Source organism: Colius striatus, chromosome 5, assembly GCF_028858725.1.
Source record: "Colius striatus isolate bColStr4 chromosome 5, bColStr4.1.hap1, whole genome shotgun sequence".
Taxonomy (NCBI): Eukaryota; Metazoa; Chordata; class Aves; order Coliiformes; family Coliidae; genus Colius; species Colius striatus.
This window is the reverse complement of record NC_084763.1, coordinates 39,753,000-39,769,764: the sequence shown is the minus strand read 5'-3', so window position 1 is coordinate 39,769,764 and position 16,765 is coordinate 39,753,000. Positions and strand designations below refer to the sequence as shown.

General features: G+C 39.4%; 1 protein-coding gene across 3 annotated transcripts in view; it reads left to right on the top strand.

Moving 5' to 3' along the window:
* Positions 1-16,765, top strand: part of PRKAG2 (protein kinase AMP-activated non-catalytic subunit gamma 2) — a 234,775-nt gene that overhangs the window by 192,300 nt on the left and 25,710 nt on the right. For all 3 annotated transcript variants that reach the window (XM_061997049.1, XM_061997050.1, XM_061997051.1), the window contains one exon: positions 10,517-10,626. In XM_061997049.1, the coding sequence (XP_061853033.1) occupies positions 10,517-10,626 (110 nt within the window). The remainder of the gene's footprint in view (positions 1-10,516; positions 10,627-16,765) is intronic.

Here is a 16,765-nt window from a genome sequence, read left to right as displayed (position 1 = left end):
AGTTGTCATCCAGCTTTGCAAAGACAATGAAGTAAAAAAATACATGTTACTAATTTTTCTGCAGCTAGGATTGCTTGTTTTGCAGCTGCTTTCTGGTGACTTGTAATGGTTTTAGCCCTGGCTGGGTGCCAGATGTCCACCAAGTCATTCTGTCACTGCCCCTCCTCAACTGGACAAGGGAGAGAGAAATACAGCAAGAGGTTTGTGTGTTGAGAAAAGGACAGGGAGATCACTCAGCAATTAGTGTCACGGACAAAACCAACTCAACTTGGGGTGAAAAGATTTGAGTAATTAATGAGCAAGAAAACAAAACAGGGAAATGAGACATAAAACTGAATCTTGAAACAGCTCCCCAACCTCTCATCCTTTCCAAGACGTTCCTTCCTTCTCCCCCAGCAGCAGAGAGCATGAGGATTACGATGAGTTCATTACAGATGGACTTTGCTGCTGCTGCTGCTTCTTCTCAGGGGAAGGCCTCATCACACTTCTCACTGCTACAGTGTGAGGTCCCTCACAAACTTCTCGAATGTGGGTCCTTCCCATACGCTACAATTCTTCACTAACTGCTCTGGCATGAGGCCTCCCATGGGGGCAGCTCCTCACACACTGCGGCAATGTGGGTCATTGTGGTGGTTTAGCCAGGTGTACACCAAGTCACAAAGTCCCTCCGCCTCCTAAACTGGACAGAGAGAGAAACAGAACAAGCAGTTTGTGAGTTGAGACAAGGATGAAGACTGCTCAGCAATTAGTGTCACAGGCAAAACAGGCTCAACCTGGGGTAAAAAGGGTTTGATTTATTAATGAACAATCAGAAGAGAACAGGGAAAGTGAGAAGCCAAATCTTAAAACACTTCCCTCCCTCCAGCAGTGCAGGGGATGGGGGTTGTGATCAGTTAATTACAGATGAACTTTGCCACTGCTTCTTCTCAGGGAGAGGCCTCATCACACTGCCCAGTGCAACAGTGTGGGGTCCCTCCCCACAAGAGACAGTCCCTCACAAACTACTCCAGCGTGGATCCTTCACCTGTGCTGCAGTTCCTCGTGAACTGCTCCAGCATGGGGCCTCCCACGGGAACAGCTCCTCACACCCTGCCCCAGCGTGGATCATCCACTGGGAGAACAGTCCTTCAGGTACTGACTGCTCCAGCCCGAGTCCCTCACAGCATCACAAGTCCTGACAGCAAGCCTGCTCTGGTGTGGGCTCCTCTCCCCACAGGCTCCCAGGTGCTGCCAGGAACCTTGCTCCAGGGTGAGCTTCCCACAGAGTCATAGCCTCCCTCAGGCATCCGCCCACTCCGGTGTGGGGTCCTCCACGGGCTGTGAGTGAATCTCTGCCCTCCCATAGACCTCCACAGACGGCAGTGGCACAGCTGCCTCACCATAGTCTTCAGCACAGGTCACTCTCTTCTGCCTGAGCACCTCCTCCCCCTCCTTCTCCACTGACCTTGGTGTCTGTGGTGATGTTTTAACATTCTTACTCCCTGTTGCTGCTGCAGTTTAGCAATCACAAAGCAACTTCTTCCCCTTCTCCAATACATTAATCACAGAGATATTACCTCAATCACTAATTGGCCAGGCCTTGGTCAGCTACAGGATCTGTCTTAGAATTGACTGGTAGCTCTTTATTGAAGGAAGCCACCCCTGTAGTTCCCCCCACTACCAAAACCTGGCCTAGACAAAACCACTACGTGACTTTACGCTCTCTTTTCCATATGGAGTAGTATCCAAGGTTGCTTGGATCGGTGTCTTGAGCATACTGTGTTTTGGTTTTTTTTTAAGACTATTTATTTTGTCTGCCCTCTTTTTTTTTTTTTTCATCCAGTTGAACATTTTATCCAGAGTAAAAACTGATTAGACCAAACCATATTGTCTTACTTTCCTTTGATGAGCTGCTTTTGTAGGTGCTCACAAATACACTGGTTTCACTAATTTGCTTTGATAACATAGCTAAAAATTCTGTCTGGTTTTTAATTTCTTTGTCTCTCCTTTGGACTGGTACTGCATCTTCTCCTTTGTGAACCTGCAGAGTTCAGGAATGGTTGTTTTTAACCAGAGTGTTATCTGTTTACACACATAATAACCTGCTGTTTCTACTTCAAGCAACTCCTTGTGACAAGGGCAGAAAACACCTCAGTTACCTTAATGATATGAAGTGACTGAACAGTTACACAAAGTCTGGCATTCAAAAGACATGCTAAAATGTATGCAGAAGAAAAAAAGTAGATGTCGGCACTCCTGAGTATTATGTTCAAAATTGTCTTTAAGCAAACATTTAAAGTTGTGTTATGTTAGCTTGTCACTATTATTAGACATTAACTGTTTTCTGAAGACTTGATCAACAGGACAGTGTGCACTTGCTTTTATTTACCTGTTAACAAACTTAATTTGTGTATGTCTACATCCTCTTCCTACTTGTAGGATGAGGTAGTTAGCAGAGCAGAGCTTATTTACTGTAATGTTGTCTCTGTGTGCTCACACTGCTTTTTAAAACAGTATTCTTCCTGCCATGTATTCAGAATGCAGTATGTGTTGAATTAATGTTGGATCCTTGAAGAAGCTTCTGATACTGATCTCTAGATACACTTCCTATCACTTCTTTGTTTTGGAGTATCTTACATCTATAAACTTACTATGATCTTTTTTTATCTGCCAGCTCATGCATTCTTTAGATTGGGGTAGGAAATATTACAATATACATCATCCATATCATATAGCCTATGGCTGCATGAATAATGCCACTGTGGAACTTGAATGTGTGGTCTGCCAGGATATTTTAAAGCGCTTTGCAGCTTCCATGAAGAATCAAAAAAAATCTTGTCTCTGTCACTACATTCTCTTTTTTTGGTTCCTTCCATTTGAAATCCTTTCAGCTTGTGGAATAGTCAACTCATATTGCTGTCATCACATTACTTGATGTGTATTAGACTTCAAACCTGTTTAGATGTTTTTTCCCTCCTCTAAATCTGGAAGTAGTCCTTGCTCTCCAACAAAGCTCTGCAGAGCATGTTCTAAAAACTTGATGGTTTATGTCTTGTCCCTTAGAGTAGGCATCCCTGTAACCAGCTCTTCCCATTTATTCAGTCTTTTTATACCATTCACTCATATCTTGTGGTTATTTTGGCAGATTGGGGGGGGTTGTGTGTTTTTGGTTTTTTTTTTTTGTTGTTTTTTGTAAAAGTTTTGTCTTTGAATAAAGTACAACATCACTTCTTTTTCTTTTTTCTGTGCTTTCCCTTCTTAAGCTATGTATTCTTCCCCTACCAAGTTTGACATTGGTTCAGCTTCTGGTATTCTGTTTCTTGTTGACTTTTTTTCAGTGTTCTTGGCTCTGTAGCAGACAGCTCAGCAGACTGAGAAGTCATGCCCTCTTACTGCATTATTCTGTGACAAAATTTCAGTTTCTTGTTCTTCTCTCCCAGTCTCTCAATTCCCATGCTTTTCACAGGATATACCATCTACATTTTAATTTGCTTGTATATAATTCAACCCTATCTAAAAATCTACCAAATTAGTCATATTTCTCTTACAGAAGCTGTGTGGAAGTACAGCTGTTGCTCGTGATCACAGCAATATACTGAACACAATGTGGTACTGCATTCCTTTTCAGAATCCTTTCCTGTCTGTCTCTTAGCTGATACATGCTGATAAAACCCTGTCAGAACGTTAGTCTTGAAATCTCCCATTATGATGCCTCCATTTCCCTTAGAAGTCACATTTCGGGGGCTGTTGGTGAGCTTGTATAGACATCTGAGGAGTAGTTTGTGATTCTTATGTAACATCACTTGCTCATTTTAGAAATGTTGTGTTAATGACTTACACAGGAACTACTACCATCTCCTGCATTGTGAAAATTGTGGGAAGTGTTCTCCGGGACACTAAGGCACTCATTCAGTACATTCAGATTTAGAGTGCACAAAAACTTTACAGCCAGTTTTGGTGACAACTTTCAGATAAAAGTGCAGGCAGAAAAGCTAATTCCAAGGTTAATGACATCTTTTGCCTATTGTATACTCTGCCAAGGGTTATCTGTAACAGCAGGGAGAGAGGGTAACTCACACTGGCTTATTTAAGTGATTAGTGTCCCTGGTGTCTTCTGGCACCATTTGACACAGCTAAGCTGATCTAATGGCTAGCTGCCACAGCAAGGATAGTGTCCTTGTACTGTATAGCTTGTAGGGCAAGGAAAGGACAGGAATAATCTGCTTGCCACATGGCTAGATATAGGAGCTGAAAAAACCTAAAACTGGTACTATCAATAAGCTGATAACTTGTGAGAAATCCATCTTTTTTAGCCAACTTGTGGAATATTTTGGACCTGACCTTTGAAAAAGCAGAGTTATTCTGTATTTGCTGACAAAGCACTAGTGGTATAAAAAATTCCTCATAAATTGCAGCTTGAGAAAGATGTAGATGAACAGCTCTCCAGTTCCTGTTTTCACTGTGATGATCTGCGTTGGGCTTTTAAAACTTCTGTTAAAAGGCAATTATTTAATTGATACGAGAGAATGGTATAGAGTGCTTTTGTTGCTATTACACCTTTTTTAGTCAAGTTTATCATTATAATTATACAATAAACTTCACCTAATGTATTGCTGTTGGGCCAGTTCTGTACTAAACACTGGGATGAAATATATCTTGTCTCTCCAACCATAACGCTTACATTTTCTAGCATCTGAAATGTGGGATTCTACATGGTGCTTAACTTTTTTAAAATAGAAGTGTGACTTGGTGTAACCTAAAGTACAGGTATGTATGTAGTAACTGAAAAGAAAATGTTTTTTTTTTTCCCAGTAACTTGGTTATTTAGAACACATGACAATGTCACAAAAGTGTATTTCTAGGCTCTTCCCATTTCCTTTTATATGAAGTGACAAAGGGGAGATGGTTCTGCTGATAGCAGTCAGCTGAAGAGCCTAGTGTTTGGTGCTGGGAGTGCTTAGCCCCTGCTGCTGTAAGAAAACTAAGCTTTTAAAGTTGCACAGTTTCCCAGACTGATTCTGTTTAAAAATCAGGGATGTTGGTGAAATTATTGTGTATATATGTAGATTCTCTCAAATTTTTCTTGGAACTATGTGATAATCTTGAGTATATTTTGTACATATTGCTATTGACTGTGTTTTTTCTGCTTTTTAAAGGACTTGTAAAATGTCAGTTAAATTTACAGTAAACTTAGAAATGTGAGTTATACAAACAATTGTTTTGGTCCATAAGGAAGGGTTCTTTGTGTTCTTCACATGTTTGAAAATTACTAGTGCTACCAACTCTCTATCTAACCCTGAGGAACAGGGGTTCTACAGATATGCAGACACATGGTCGTGGTCTATGGTGGAATTCACTCTTCAAAGCAGATGAAAGGCTCTGTGGAGCCTTCTGTCTTCTCAAACACTCTCGGAAACACAAACTAAGCTTGACATGTGGCTAGATACCAGTGCAGAAAAACAAGGAGCATAATAGAGCTGTAATATAAAATACAACAGGAAAGGTCATGATTTTGTATCACTGAAATTGGGAAGCACCTGTAGTCCAGGATCTTCTTTTTGGGCCAGCCCAATATGAGTGTAGCACAGAAAAACAACCTGTGGTTTGCAGTAAACACTTCTGAGGAACCTTCTATAGGTTTTTACGTCACAGTATTTAGAAGCTTTTCAGTATGTGTTGACCATCCACGTCACTGCATATCCTCCATATGCAGACACTTCTTTTTATCCTCTTCTTTTTTTACTTTTGAAGGCCTTGAAATTCTGATGGGAAAGCTGCAGTAGAAAAATGCCCTGCATGGTGGCAAAGGTATGAGTAAACTGAATGCATCTCTTCAGGAGATCTCTGAGGAAGTGGCTTCTGTACCACTGCAGAAGTTTCCCTTTCATTTATGAGGGATATTCAGATGATAGGTCCACCTTAGAGCTCTTGAAATTGGTAGTTATACTTAGTACTAAGTCCCACTGCAATCTCTGAGTCAGCATTGCTGAATAGCTAAATCTGTTAAAAAAAGAAAAAAGCTGTGATGGTTTATAGTAATGGTTATATTATTTACAAATAGTATTTACTGCCTGAAATAAAGTTAAAGCGTGTCTCATGTTACAGTGAAGGGTTGGAGAAAGGGAGTAAAAATCATTTATTCTTAATTGAATAAGATTGGGGAGTACGGTGGCAGAAATACAAATAGATCAATCCTCAGCTCTTCAGAGGATTCCCACCTGTGGGAATAAAAAAAAAAAATGCTGATGCAGAGAGGGAATTTAGTCTATAAAAGACTGTATGATGAAACTTAATTTCAGGTGTTAAACTGTCCAAAAAAAAAATCATGTAACCTTTCAAGTGTTTTCTGATTGTGCTCTATTGAAACACTAGAACGGGCTGCCCAGATGAGCTGTTGAGTCTCCTTCTGTGGAGACGTTAAAACCCACCTGGATGATTTCCTGTGTGGCCCTGCTCTGGCAGGGGGGTTGGACTGGATGATCTTTTGAGGTCCCTTCCAACCCTGAAGATTCTATGATTCTGTGACAATTGCAGAAAACAGCAATAGGGATTTGGATTTTTTTTTTCCTCCACCTATGACTTGAGGAGAGGGAGTGCACATGGGGAATGTTCACTTGCAATATAACTTCCAGATGAACCTTCAAGAAATAAACTTTCATGAATGAACACCCACATAGAAGTACACATTCAGCTACTTATTAGTGGACTCATTTCACCTGATCCTGCTCTAGATTAAGATGTTCCTGCTGGGAATCTCCTGTATTTATGAATCAATTAATTTGCAGATAGAGATGTAGAAAGCTGAGATTTGGCTGAAGGCAGTGTCCCAAGTCTTGGTCTAGACCTAAGCTAGGTCCAGCCGATGTTCTCTATAAGTCTTATCTGCAGCTGCCTCTGCCATGCCAGGGCAATTTGCAACTGTCTAGTGCCTTTCCATCTTTCCACTTCTTTCAAGAGTTGTTGCAGAAGCAATATGAGAAAGACACACACTGGGCACTTGACCAAGGGTGAAGGAATACAACTGACAGGAACGTTAGGGATAGACAGTGCTTAGCACAATTATGACTCTATTTCAGCTCCCAAGGAGGAGTCTTTTTAGTTACTGATCTAAGAATTTGGGTTGTAAATCATAGTCCTCCTCTATGACCCATCAGTGTGATGCAGCTTAGGACACCTTAAGCATTAAATTTGATTAACTGGAGCTTTAGCCAATGAGGTTTCTTAAGCAAATCTAGTTTTGGATACCTCAGTCAGTTCCTCAAGCAAGAGCAGAGATTTTATGTCACCTCTTGTTTATGTAGTGCATCATTATCATATCAACATCTGAGTGTGTTACTGACTTTATGGTGAAAGAGCAGCCAGGAAGTATATCTTCCAAGCTCTTGCTTTTGGGGCAGATGATCTCCAATGAAAATCAGAGGTGACATGCAGAGACTTAAGTGAAGTATTAAGTCAAGCTAAAAGGCATCTGTTCTTGTACTCCCTTTGGATGGACTCCTTTGCAGGCACTAGATAAGACTTGCAGAAGCTTAATAGTAGCCAGGAAGCATGACAGTTTATTAGGAAAAACAACTAAGACTGGAACTGGAAAATAGATTAATAAAATATAAATATTCAAATGGAAATTAGTGTTTGATTGTTTGTATTTGCAACACAGTGGTGTTTGGATATAACCAAAACCAAGATGAGTGAAACTGTAAAAAAGACTATGCCCTGTCTCTCGAGATGCACTGACTTCAGCTGGAGAAACCTTTCTTCTTTGAGCAGCTGTATATACATAATGCACATACAACACCTTTACAAAGAATTAGACAACAGCTTCTATTTAGTAATCCCAGGTAGCTGAAGGTGTTAGAAGTTCCTATATCCTTTGCATCAGACACTTGATGAAATCATGTAGGACATAACAGTTAAATTAGTGCTGCTTGTGTTTTGCATGTTTAGTTAGTAACTAATAAAGCAGTACATTATACTTTTATAGTATGAGGATCTCCTATTGAAATAAAGCTCAGCTCCAGGTGGACAGTTGGATCCTTATTCAGATCCTACTAGAGTTTCCTAGCTGTTTATACGGATGTTAAACAGTGCTCACAGATAACGATCTTGTGCTTATGAATATTTTTAATTGTAATTTTTTGGTGTCAGTTTGGGAAGCAGATACTATGTGGTGCCTCCTGTGAGCTCTAAGTGTAGGGTGAGGCAGTGCTTAACTGATCCCATGCACTCCCAAGTGGGTGAGGGTTGTTGAGGTCCATTTGAAATTATGTTTGAAGAGAGGAGGGATTATTGGCACAGCTTCACTCTGCTGGTCAATGCAGAGTTCTTCACTGTGGCTGCCATCAACATCCTTACTTGGTTAAATCTGGCAACATGTCCAGATTGACAGTTACTGCATAATTGTTAGTTGGCAAGACTGTATCAAGCAGTGATGTGCTTTGCTAAAAGTTTTTTTTTCCATCTATAAATAATTGGTGGTTTTGTAGTCTGGCTACTTGGTGAAGGCTTTGGAGAACTTTTGTTTCAGTCAGTTTGATCTGCAGATAATCGATTGAGAATTGTCTTGCTTGTTGCAACAATTGGAATGTATCCAATGACAGGGGCAGGGACTAAAATGGAAAGGAACCAGTTTCGTCTTTTTTCCTTGGCTGACTATTGTAGTTTTTGTAGTGCTGGGGAAAGACATGACAGTTCAATGTCATGTCTTACATACTGGTGATTTGACTTAGCATTTCAAGTGCAGTTCTCATTGCATACTACCTCATGGAAAAAATTGAGATTAAAGTAAATAAGGCCTCTGATACTGCACAGAGGGACTGTATTTATGGTTGTGGAAGCAACCTTAACTTCCTAAAGATCAGAATTCTTGGTATGTCATCTAAATGTTCTTATATTACTGGATTGGATACTTAGTCTCTACCCCCTCCATGCTTCTAGTTTGTGTATTAAAAAAAATAAAAACAAAACCCAAACCAACCAACCAGCAAAATCCCCAGCAATTCATTCCATCACTGGTCATTAAAGGCATTTCATACAGACAGTGGCTGTTTATGCTGTTTCAGAAGTTAGAGCATGATAAAATGTTCTTACATTATGGAGTTACAGAAAGGTTCCCTGTTCCAGACTACTATTTTTAACCTCCTTTATACCCGTCCTTGATTTGATGAGTCTGTACCAGTTTGCCTTTGGGATGATCTCATAAAGGCTACTTCGCACCAGCATTGAAGTCTGCCTAGTCCTTTTCCACTCAATTTATCCATGGATTTCTAATTTCTAATCAATTTTTCCTAGCTTCTGCTATTTTCACTTCTGGTCCTGACCTTTATAGGAACATAAATACAACAAATTATTTCTTTTTTACTTTTCTAAATTGTACACTCTCTTGTGTATTCTTATGGTCCTTCTACTTCACTTTGCTTATGTTTCAGTGGGTAAAAGGCTTTTCTCTTTTTTTCTAAAGAGTAATGAGAGTTGGAGATGAAGGACTTGCTTAGTACATAGAAGAGACTGCTTGTATCTTAGAGTAGCCAGTTGCAGGAGAGTTCCAGCTTTGAACTGGTCCAAAGAAGCTGTGCTGAGCCACACTTTAGAAGTGACAGTTTGTCCAGTGCTAGATTGTAAGTTCTGAGCAAATCTCGCAAGTGATGAGTTTGAGTCTTTTACATTCCTAAAATGAATTTTTTCAGTGATGAGTAGACATTTCAAGGTGTTTTGTTTTTTTTTCTCTACTCTTCAAAAGTTTTTAAAGTATGGCCAAGTTTCTGTGCATAATTATAGGGTCTAAAGGGTGCACATCTGATGGCGGGGATTAACCTTGACCAAGTTCTAAGTATCTCTTGTAAAGAATGACAGGTGGAACTGCTTAAAAAAAAAAAGTTAATGTACCTGAGTAGATCTGAAGAATGTATGCATATGCATCTAAACTCTCATCTATATGCAAGGTAAATTTAGGTTAACAGGGACTGGATTGCATATCCTTGCTGTAGACAAAAACCATTCCAGACAAACATCCTATTTTTATATATTAAACATTGGATTCATGATTCTGTATGTGAAGTGACCTGAAGAGAATGGAAACAATGGTGTAACTTGCCTACTTCCTCTTAGAAAATACAAAATTGCTATGTGAAAAGCAGATTGGAGGGACATGGAATTGGAGAAGTATTAATTTAAGGAGCTTGAGTTAGTCAAGCCTGACACTAAGTTTCAAACTGGTTTCCTCTGTACGTAAGTAGAGTTCAGATGCATATTCCAATAGTTTGCTGTTAGAAAAACAAGTTTTTTTAAATATAGCACTTCAGTGTGGAAGTCATTTCTCATCAAGCAAGAACTGTTTTGTCTCTGTTCTATTAAGTTTGAAAGGAAAGATGAATCTAAAAGGCAAAGTGCAAAACTGACTGTCTGTCCAGATCTGAAAGCGTGAATTTCAGTTTTGCTTTAGGATTGTCATTCTGCAATGATGGTCAGTTGATTTAGCATGTATTTTTACCGTTCTTTTTAAGGTTACTTAAATAAAACAACATAATGTTTTTACTTACAGCACTTGAAGAATCGGAAAGTGACATTTATGTGCGATTCATGAGGTCACACAAGTGTTATGACATTGTTCCAACAAGCTCTAAGCTTGTTGTTTTCGACACTACGCTACAAGTGAGTATTCTTTCAGCCTTTGCTTGCAGTTTGTTTTTTTTCCTAAATGAGTGTTTCCTGTGTGTTAAGTGAAGAGAAATTGTCCCATAATACTGTGCTTTGACTGTACAAGACAGTATTGTTTCAACTGTCTTTCATGTTTCACTGGAAGAGAAGCTGGGGAAGGACTTCATAGCAGAACAGAAAGAGAGTATTTAATTTCTTTTGCAGTTGGAATCGCTGTCTAAAAATATTTTAGACAAGCCCCCACTTATATTTGCTTCTTCATGGAGAACAGAGTTTACATGAAGATGTTTTGTGTAAAGATCTCTGCAACACCTAAAGAGAGTCTGGGCGTTTTGTGCCTGTTCCCCCTGCATTGGTATGACAATTTAGGACTAAAATGGAGGACTTAATTATGTAAATTATTACATTCTCTAGAAAAAATTTGTTTTCAATTTCTCATTTTGCGTTTAATCAGTAAATTATCTGCTAGATTCTTGGCTCTGTCTGAGAAGTTTGTTTGCCAAAAGAAGGCATTATCTGCCTGCTATAGAAACAGCTTAATCTGTTCTGCAGTGTGGTAGAAAGCTGTGGCTTTCTTTTTGTGTCCTGGATTTTGCAATTGGTTTGTTTTTTGGCATGCTTTCATGTGTTTGGGTTTTTCAGTGTATTTTCTATGTTAAAGATGCTTCATTTCTGACTTAACTAAGCCCATTAAATAATTTTGGTTTGGAACGTTCCACTCAAATAGACTTCAGCCTTCCACGGTCATAGGCAACCGTGTAATAGATACTTAGTCCCAAAATGTTCACAGAACTATCTTGCGTATCAGATAATCCTATAAAATGAAAGACTGAGTGCTAGGATTTTAAAGGTGGAAACCCTACATTGTACAACAAGGCAAAATAACGGGATCGATCTCTGTAGAATGACCAAGAGCATCCTTCTTGAGTTCTGCAGCATGGCTAAGAGCACTGGAACTTCAGGGACTGCTCAGTACAAAAGAAAAAAAAGAAAAAGCAAATTTATAACTTCAGCACTGGACCTTTTCCATTATCATGGCATCTAGCTACCTAAGGAGTTCCCTTCATCTCTTGACTCTAGACCCTGAGCACACTGAGACTTTTGCATCTGCTGCCTTGGCACAGAGTCCTTAAAAGTACATATAATCTTAGGCACTAATATTATGTTAAAACTTGAGCAGGGCTGCATTTAAGATTCTGCCTGTGTACTGAAGAAGATCTGCTGCTAACTTGTAAGCCAAGAAGGCAATGCTGAATGTGGCAGTTTATCACTAGTGTCTTAGGTCAGCTGATTTCCTCCTTTCCCAGAAAGCTAGACTTCTACTGGAATCTTTTTATTCTTAAGCACTTCATTACCAATAGAACAGTCACTTTTCTTGCCAGTGGGTTCTTCCATGTGCTGTACTGGACCACTGGATTTTGTAGTGAAAGGAGACCTGATCTATCATCAGAGATGGAAAAAGGTAGCCTGTAGTTGTAGAGGAAGAGCTTTCATCACACAGGCATCAGCTCTACAGAGTCTAAAGATTCCCATTGTTGATTTCCTTTTGTATATTGCACTTCTAGGCTTTTAATATAGTCTTTCAAATGCATCTGCTTTTGCATTTCACCAGTCCAATAGACTCTCTGCAAGTGCTGTAAACTCTAATGAAAAGTATCTGTTCAGGTATAATACTAATGAATACTTTCTGAGAAGGAATGTGGCAGAGATTTCTTTGTCTCTTGGAAGCTTGCCTCTTTGCGATGGAGGTTGTAAGGTTGAGTGTGCTGACTTTCAGCTTTTTGGAGGGAAAAAGTGCTGCAGCTTTTCATTTCTCGTGCCCAAAAGAGAGAATGACTGTCAACTGGACTAAACAATTCAGTCTTGTTTGACCTGAAAGGTTGAATTTTGGATGGTAGTGTTTACTATCACTCTTGCAGCATTTCTCAAACACTGCTAACATCCTTTTGATTCCAGGGATTATTCAGTCTCATGCTATGAGATAATCTGTTGGGAGTCAGTACCTGCAACTTATTGACATGACTCTTAACCTGTTGTGTTCTCAGCTGGTTAGTGGTCACTTGGGTCAAAGATTTGAGCTTGGTAATTAGATGAATTTTCTTTATTCTGTGAACTAGTTAATCTTGAGGCCTTTGAGGCAGGTCACCCATTCTGTTTGCATTGCCCACATATCTTGATGAATTAGATAAAATATGCCAGATACCAGTTTTCATTACTGAAGCTGTGTTGGGATAGTGCTATTAATGCAGAGAAGTTAGTTTCATCTCCAGTTGGTGAGCCAGTGTGGGTAAACACTTGGAGAAGCAGAATGTGAATGAATGAACCTTGTGAAAATTCACCATAAAGGAAAATAGGTAACAATGCAAAAGCTGTCAGCGAGACTCCACCAAAATCCCTGTCTTATTTGGGATCCCTAATGGTGATCACAGATTACAAGTGGAGAAGAACAAGGCATGCCTTAATCTATGATCATGGGGTCATAATCTCAGCTTCTCCAGCTGTTTGAAAGCAGTGATGGTACAAGAGGAGTGAGTATGTAGTTACTCATTCAGACTCTGCTATATGACAAATGAGGACACTATCTTGAACCTGGATTACTCGTGAGGAGAGTTTTTTCCTCCAAACAGCATTTTTTGGACTTTGCACAATTTAATTTAATCCCAGTTGTATTACTATTAATTGATAAAGTCATAATATTCTTGTAAAGCAGTAGCCCTCTTCCAGTATTATCACTGTCTTCCAGCTTCATAGGTTTTGCAAAACTCATCAACTACATGGTTATTTAAGAAAACATTAAACAGATTGATCTGAATGCTCATCATGGGCTACACTGCTAATAGGTCTTCTAAATATTTCTCTTCACATTAATACAATGTTCCACCTTCAATGTCTTCAAAACACATCAGATTTCTTCAGATGGATCACTGTGACTGGTGCACATACATGTGTCTGAAATGTATAGATAGATTTGTTGTTGCGGTTTGCTTTCAAAACAGCTTAGTAAGTACATGATGGAGAATGTACCTAGTAAGGGTAGTAAAACAAAAACTTCTAGTGTTCTTTGTGTTTCAGTTTCTCATGTAGAAATTACTTATTTTCCAATACTGTATTTTGAAAATGTAGTGTGCGGCTTTGTGATCAATGTCTGTGAATCCTCTCAGAGGGCATTTTACAGATATTTGCCTTCCCTGCATCTCATCGGTGTTTCTTCTAATTAAACAAACAAACAAACAACCTCCCGAAGAGAAGCCTGTTGCCTTGAAAAAGGTCTCCAAACATTTTAATTCAGTTTTTTTAATAATGGCTGAACAACAACAGAATATGTAAGGGCTCACTTTTTGCTTTCCTTGGTATAAGCTAGCAGCCACCAATGGAAGAAGAGGAGAAAACACAAAGCTGTGTTGTGTTCTAATGACATCCTTTGAAGGATTCTGAGGCTGGACTTTTACTTGACTATAGTATCCCACCTCCCTCTGCTGGTCAGCAATCACAGCACACATCACATGTTTCTACCCTGGAAATTTATTCATGAAATACTGTGGAAAGTATTACAGAGGTGTTGTTAACTGTGGGAAAACTGGAGGTGTTAACTTATATAATGTGGCAGAAGCTACAGCGCTGAAACAAAATCTGTTCATAAAAGTATTTATTCTCAATGGCTTAGAGGGATTTTTTGTAAAGATTTGTAAGGAATCTTATATTAACCCTGAATGAAAGATGGTAAGGTGCTGTTACACTGGAAACAGAAAGAAGGCCTGAAATGGTAATTAATGAAGAGGTGGAATGGACTGTTGGCCTCCTCAGTCCTGCTAATTCATCAGTCAGAAAGCATGGTGGGGGACTCTTGATTCCAGCAGCTACCAAACATCTTGCTACATCTATGCTAGCACACCAGCCTGGGCTGGAGTGTCAAACATCTATCTGTGCAACCAGCCCGTGCACTCTACTCTTGCAAAAGAAGTGATATATCTTATGTGGTCTGTTAAGCATCGAGTTGTATGGTAAAGGAGAATGTGCCATAGACTCGAGCAACATCTATACTGAATAAACAGTATATTGAGACAAGGTCTGTTTACCTAGCTGAGGATAAGTGACATGGCTCAGTTTGCCATTGAATCATTTTGGTTGGAGAAGACCTTTTAAGATCAGAGTCTGACCACTCACATCACACTGCCAAGCCCACTGTTGATCTCCAAACCTTCTCTATTTTAAGCCATTTCCTCTTTTCCTGTCACTTGTTAATGAGAAGAGATTGACCACTACCTCGATACAACCTCCTTTCATATCTCCTCTCAGCCTCCTCTTCTCCAGACTAAATACCCCCAGGTCTCTCAGCTGCTACTCATCAGACTTCTTCTCTAGACCCTTCCCCAACTCCAGTGCCCGTCTCGGGACACACTCTGGCCTTAGTATGGCTTAGCTTATATTTTCTCTAAAACAAAGTATCTGCATCTAGTCTGCCTACTTGAAATGGTCCTTAGGTTGCACCAAACCTTCAGAAATTACGGGTATTTTCTGACAGAGTATTAGCTGGCACAGTTCTCAGGCTTTAGACTGCCAGTGGACTTGCTCTTTCACCCTTTTACTTGACTAACACAGAAGTAGCCTGTAAGTATTTGCTGCTCAGATTTATAGAATCATATTGAACTCCAGTGCTGTGCCATTTCCTTGCTGGTGACCCATGAGTACTCCTTGTTCATGACAAACTTCAGCCTTTAGCTGTTCCCCACAGAAGATACTATCTTTGCTTCATGCACATGAAAGAAACTTTTAGAAGTCTGATCTGACAATGGATGGAGTTGAGACAATCAGATGTTATGAGCTATCCTGTGAAGTCTGGAAATTTGACTCTGGATGGTGGAGAAACCGGGCAAGTTGCAACAGTGTGCAGCTCAGAGTGGATGAACTGTCTTTATAACCTCTTGCACAACTCCCCACATGCAAACAATACCAGAATAAACACTTCACAGCCCCACTGAGGGAGTTAGAAGGGTTTTCCCCTAAAGGGCCCCTTTGTAAATAAGTCTTATTCTTCTTTATTCTGATTGTTCAATAAATGGATCTGGATTATCTTTATAATAGACTCCAGGAAAATATTGAGCTGAATGCAGATTTACCAGCTTGTATCTTCACAGTATTTAAGAACTCTACACATCTAATGTGGCAGTGATCTGGGGAAATGAGGTGACATACAGATCTGCCTTTACTTTGTTAGTTTTGTACTTGTCAGGTACATAGAATGATGTGGCCATCTGACCTTTCCTTTCCCTTTGAAACTGATATTGATGCTTTAAAGGAAAACAGGAATTTTAGTAATTCCTGTATTAAATTCAAGTATCAAAATATAACACATCTTTGACATTCTGTCAGTCAGATAACTTTTGAATAATGTCGTCCACTAATGTGATTTCACTTTTCTCCTTGTTACTGCATATGTTTGACTTTGTGATGTTTTCTTTAGAGACCAATGGATTCCTCCCCCATCCTCAACTCTATTTAAATTTTGTATGGAAGTGAGCCTTACGAGGCTTTTAACAGTCTCTGAAGCTTAACTCCATCAGCTTACTTCAGCCAGATTTTTGACTGACCTTCAAATAAGTATATTAATTTGTTTTGACTTTTTTCAGCCTACATAAAGATGAGAACAGTCAGCTTGTTTGTAGTGCAGAACAGTTAAACCTCCAAGAGGACTGTAAGACGGGGATTTCCCTGCTCCATATCAAGCAGCAATCTACAGTCCCAAGAATGGTGTGTTAGCAAATGTGTCTTGTGAAGCTTGTGTAAGCTTATGTGGGGTGAGACTTAACCTTGGGCTAAATGAAATTCTGTTAAAAGTAAACTCAGTTTTTAACTCTAAAACGTGTAGCTTTTGTTCACCATGACTTTGAAACTGTTTTTAAAGAATTTATCTAGCATTTCTTCATAAACTAATAAAAAATATGGTCTGTGGAAAGTCGTCAAAATAAGCTCTCGTAATCACCAAGACTTTTTCCTTTTATGTCCTGAAGAAATCTATTACAGTCATGTGACTTGAAGGTTAGATTATTTAACCTTTCTAGAAGTTAGTAAAGGAGCAGATGTTATTATCAGTAATGGAGGCTTTTGTCAGTAACTGTCACTCTAATGGGAGTTC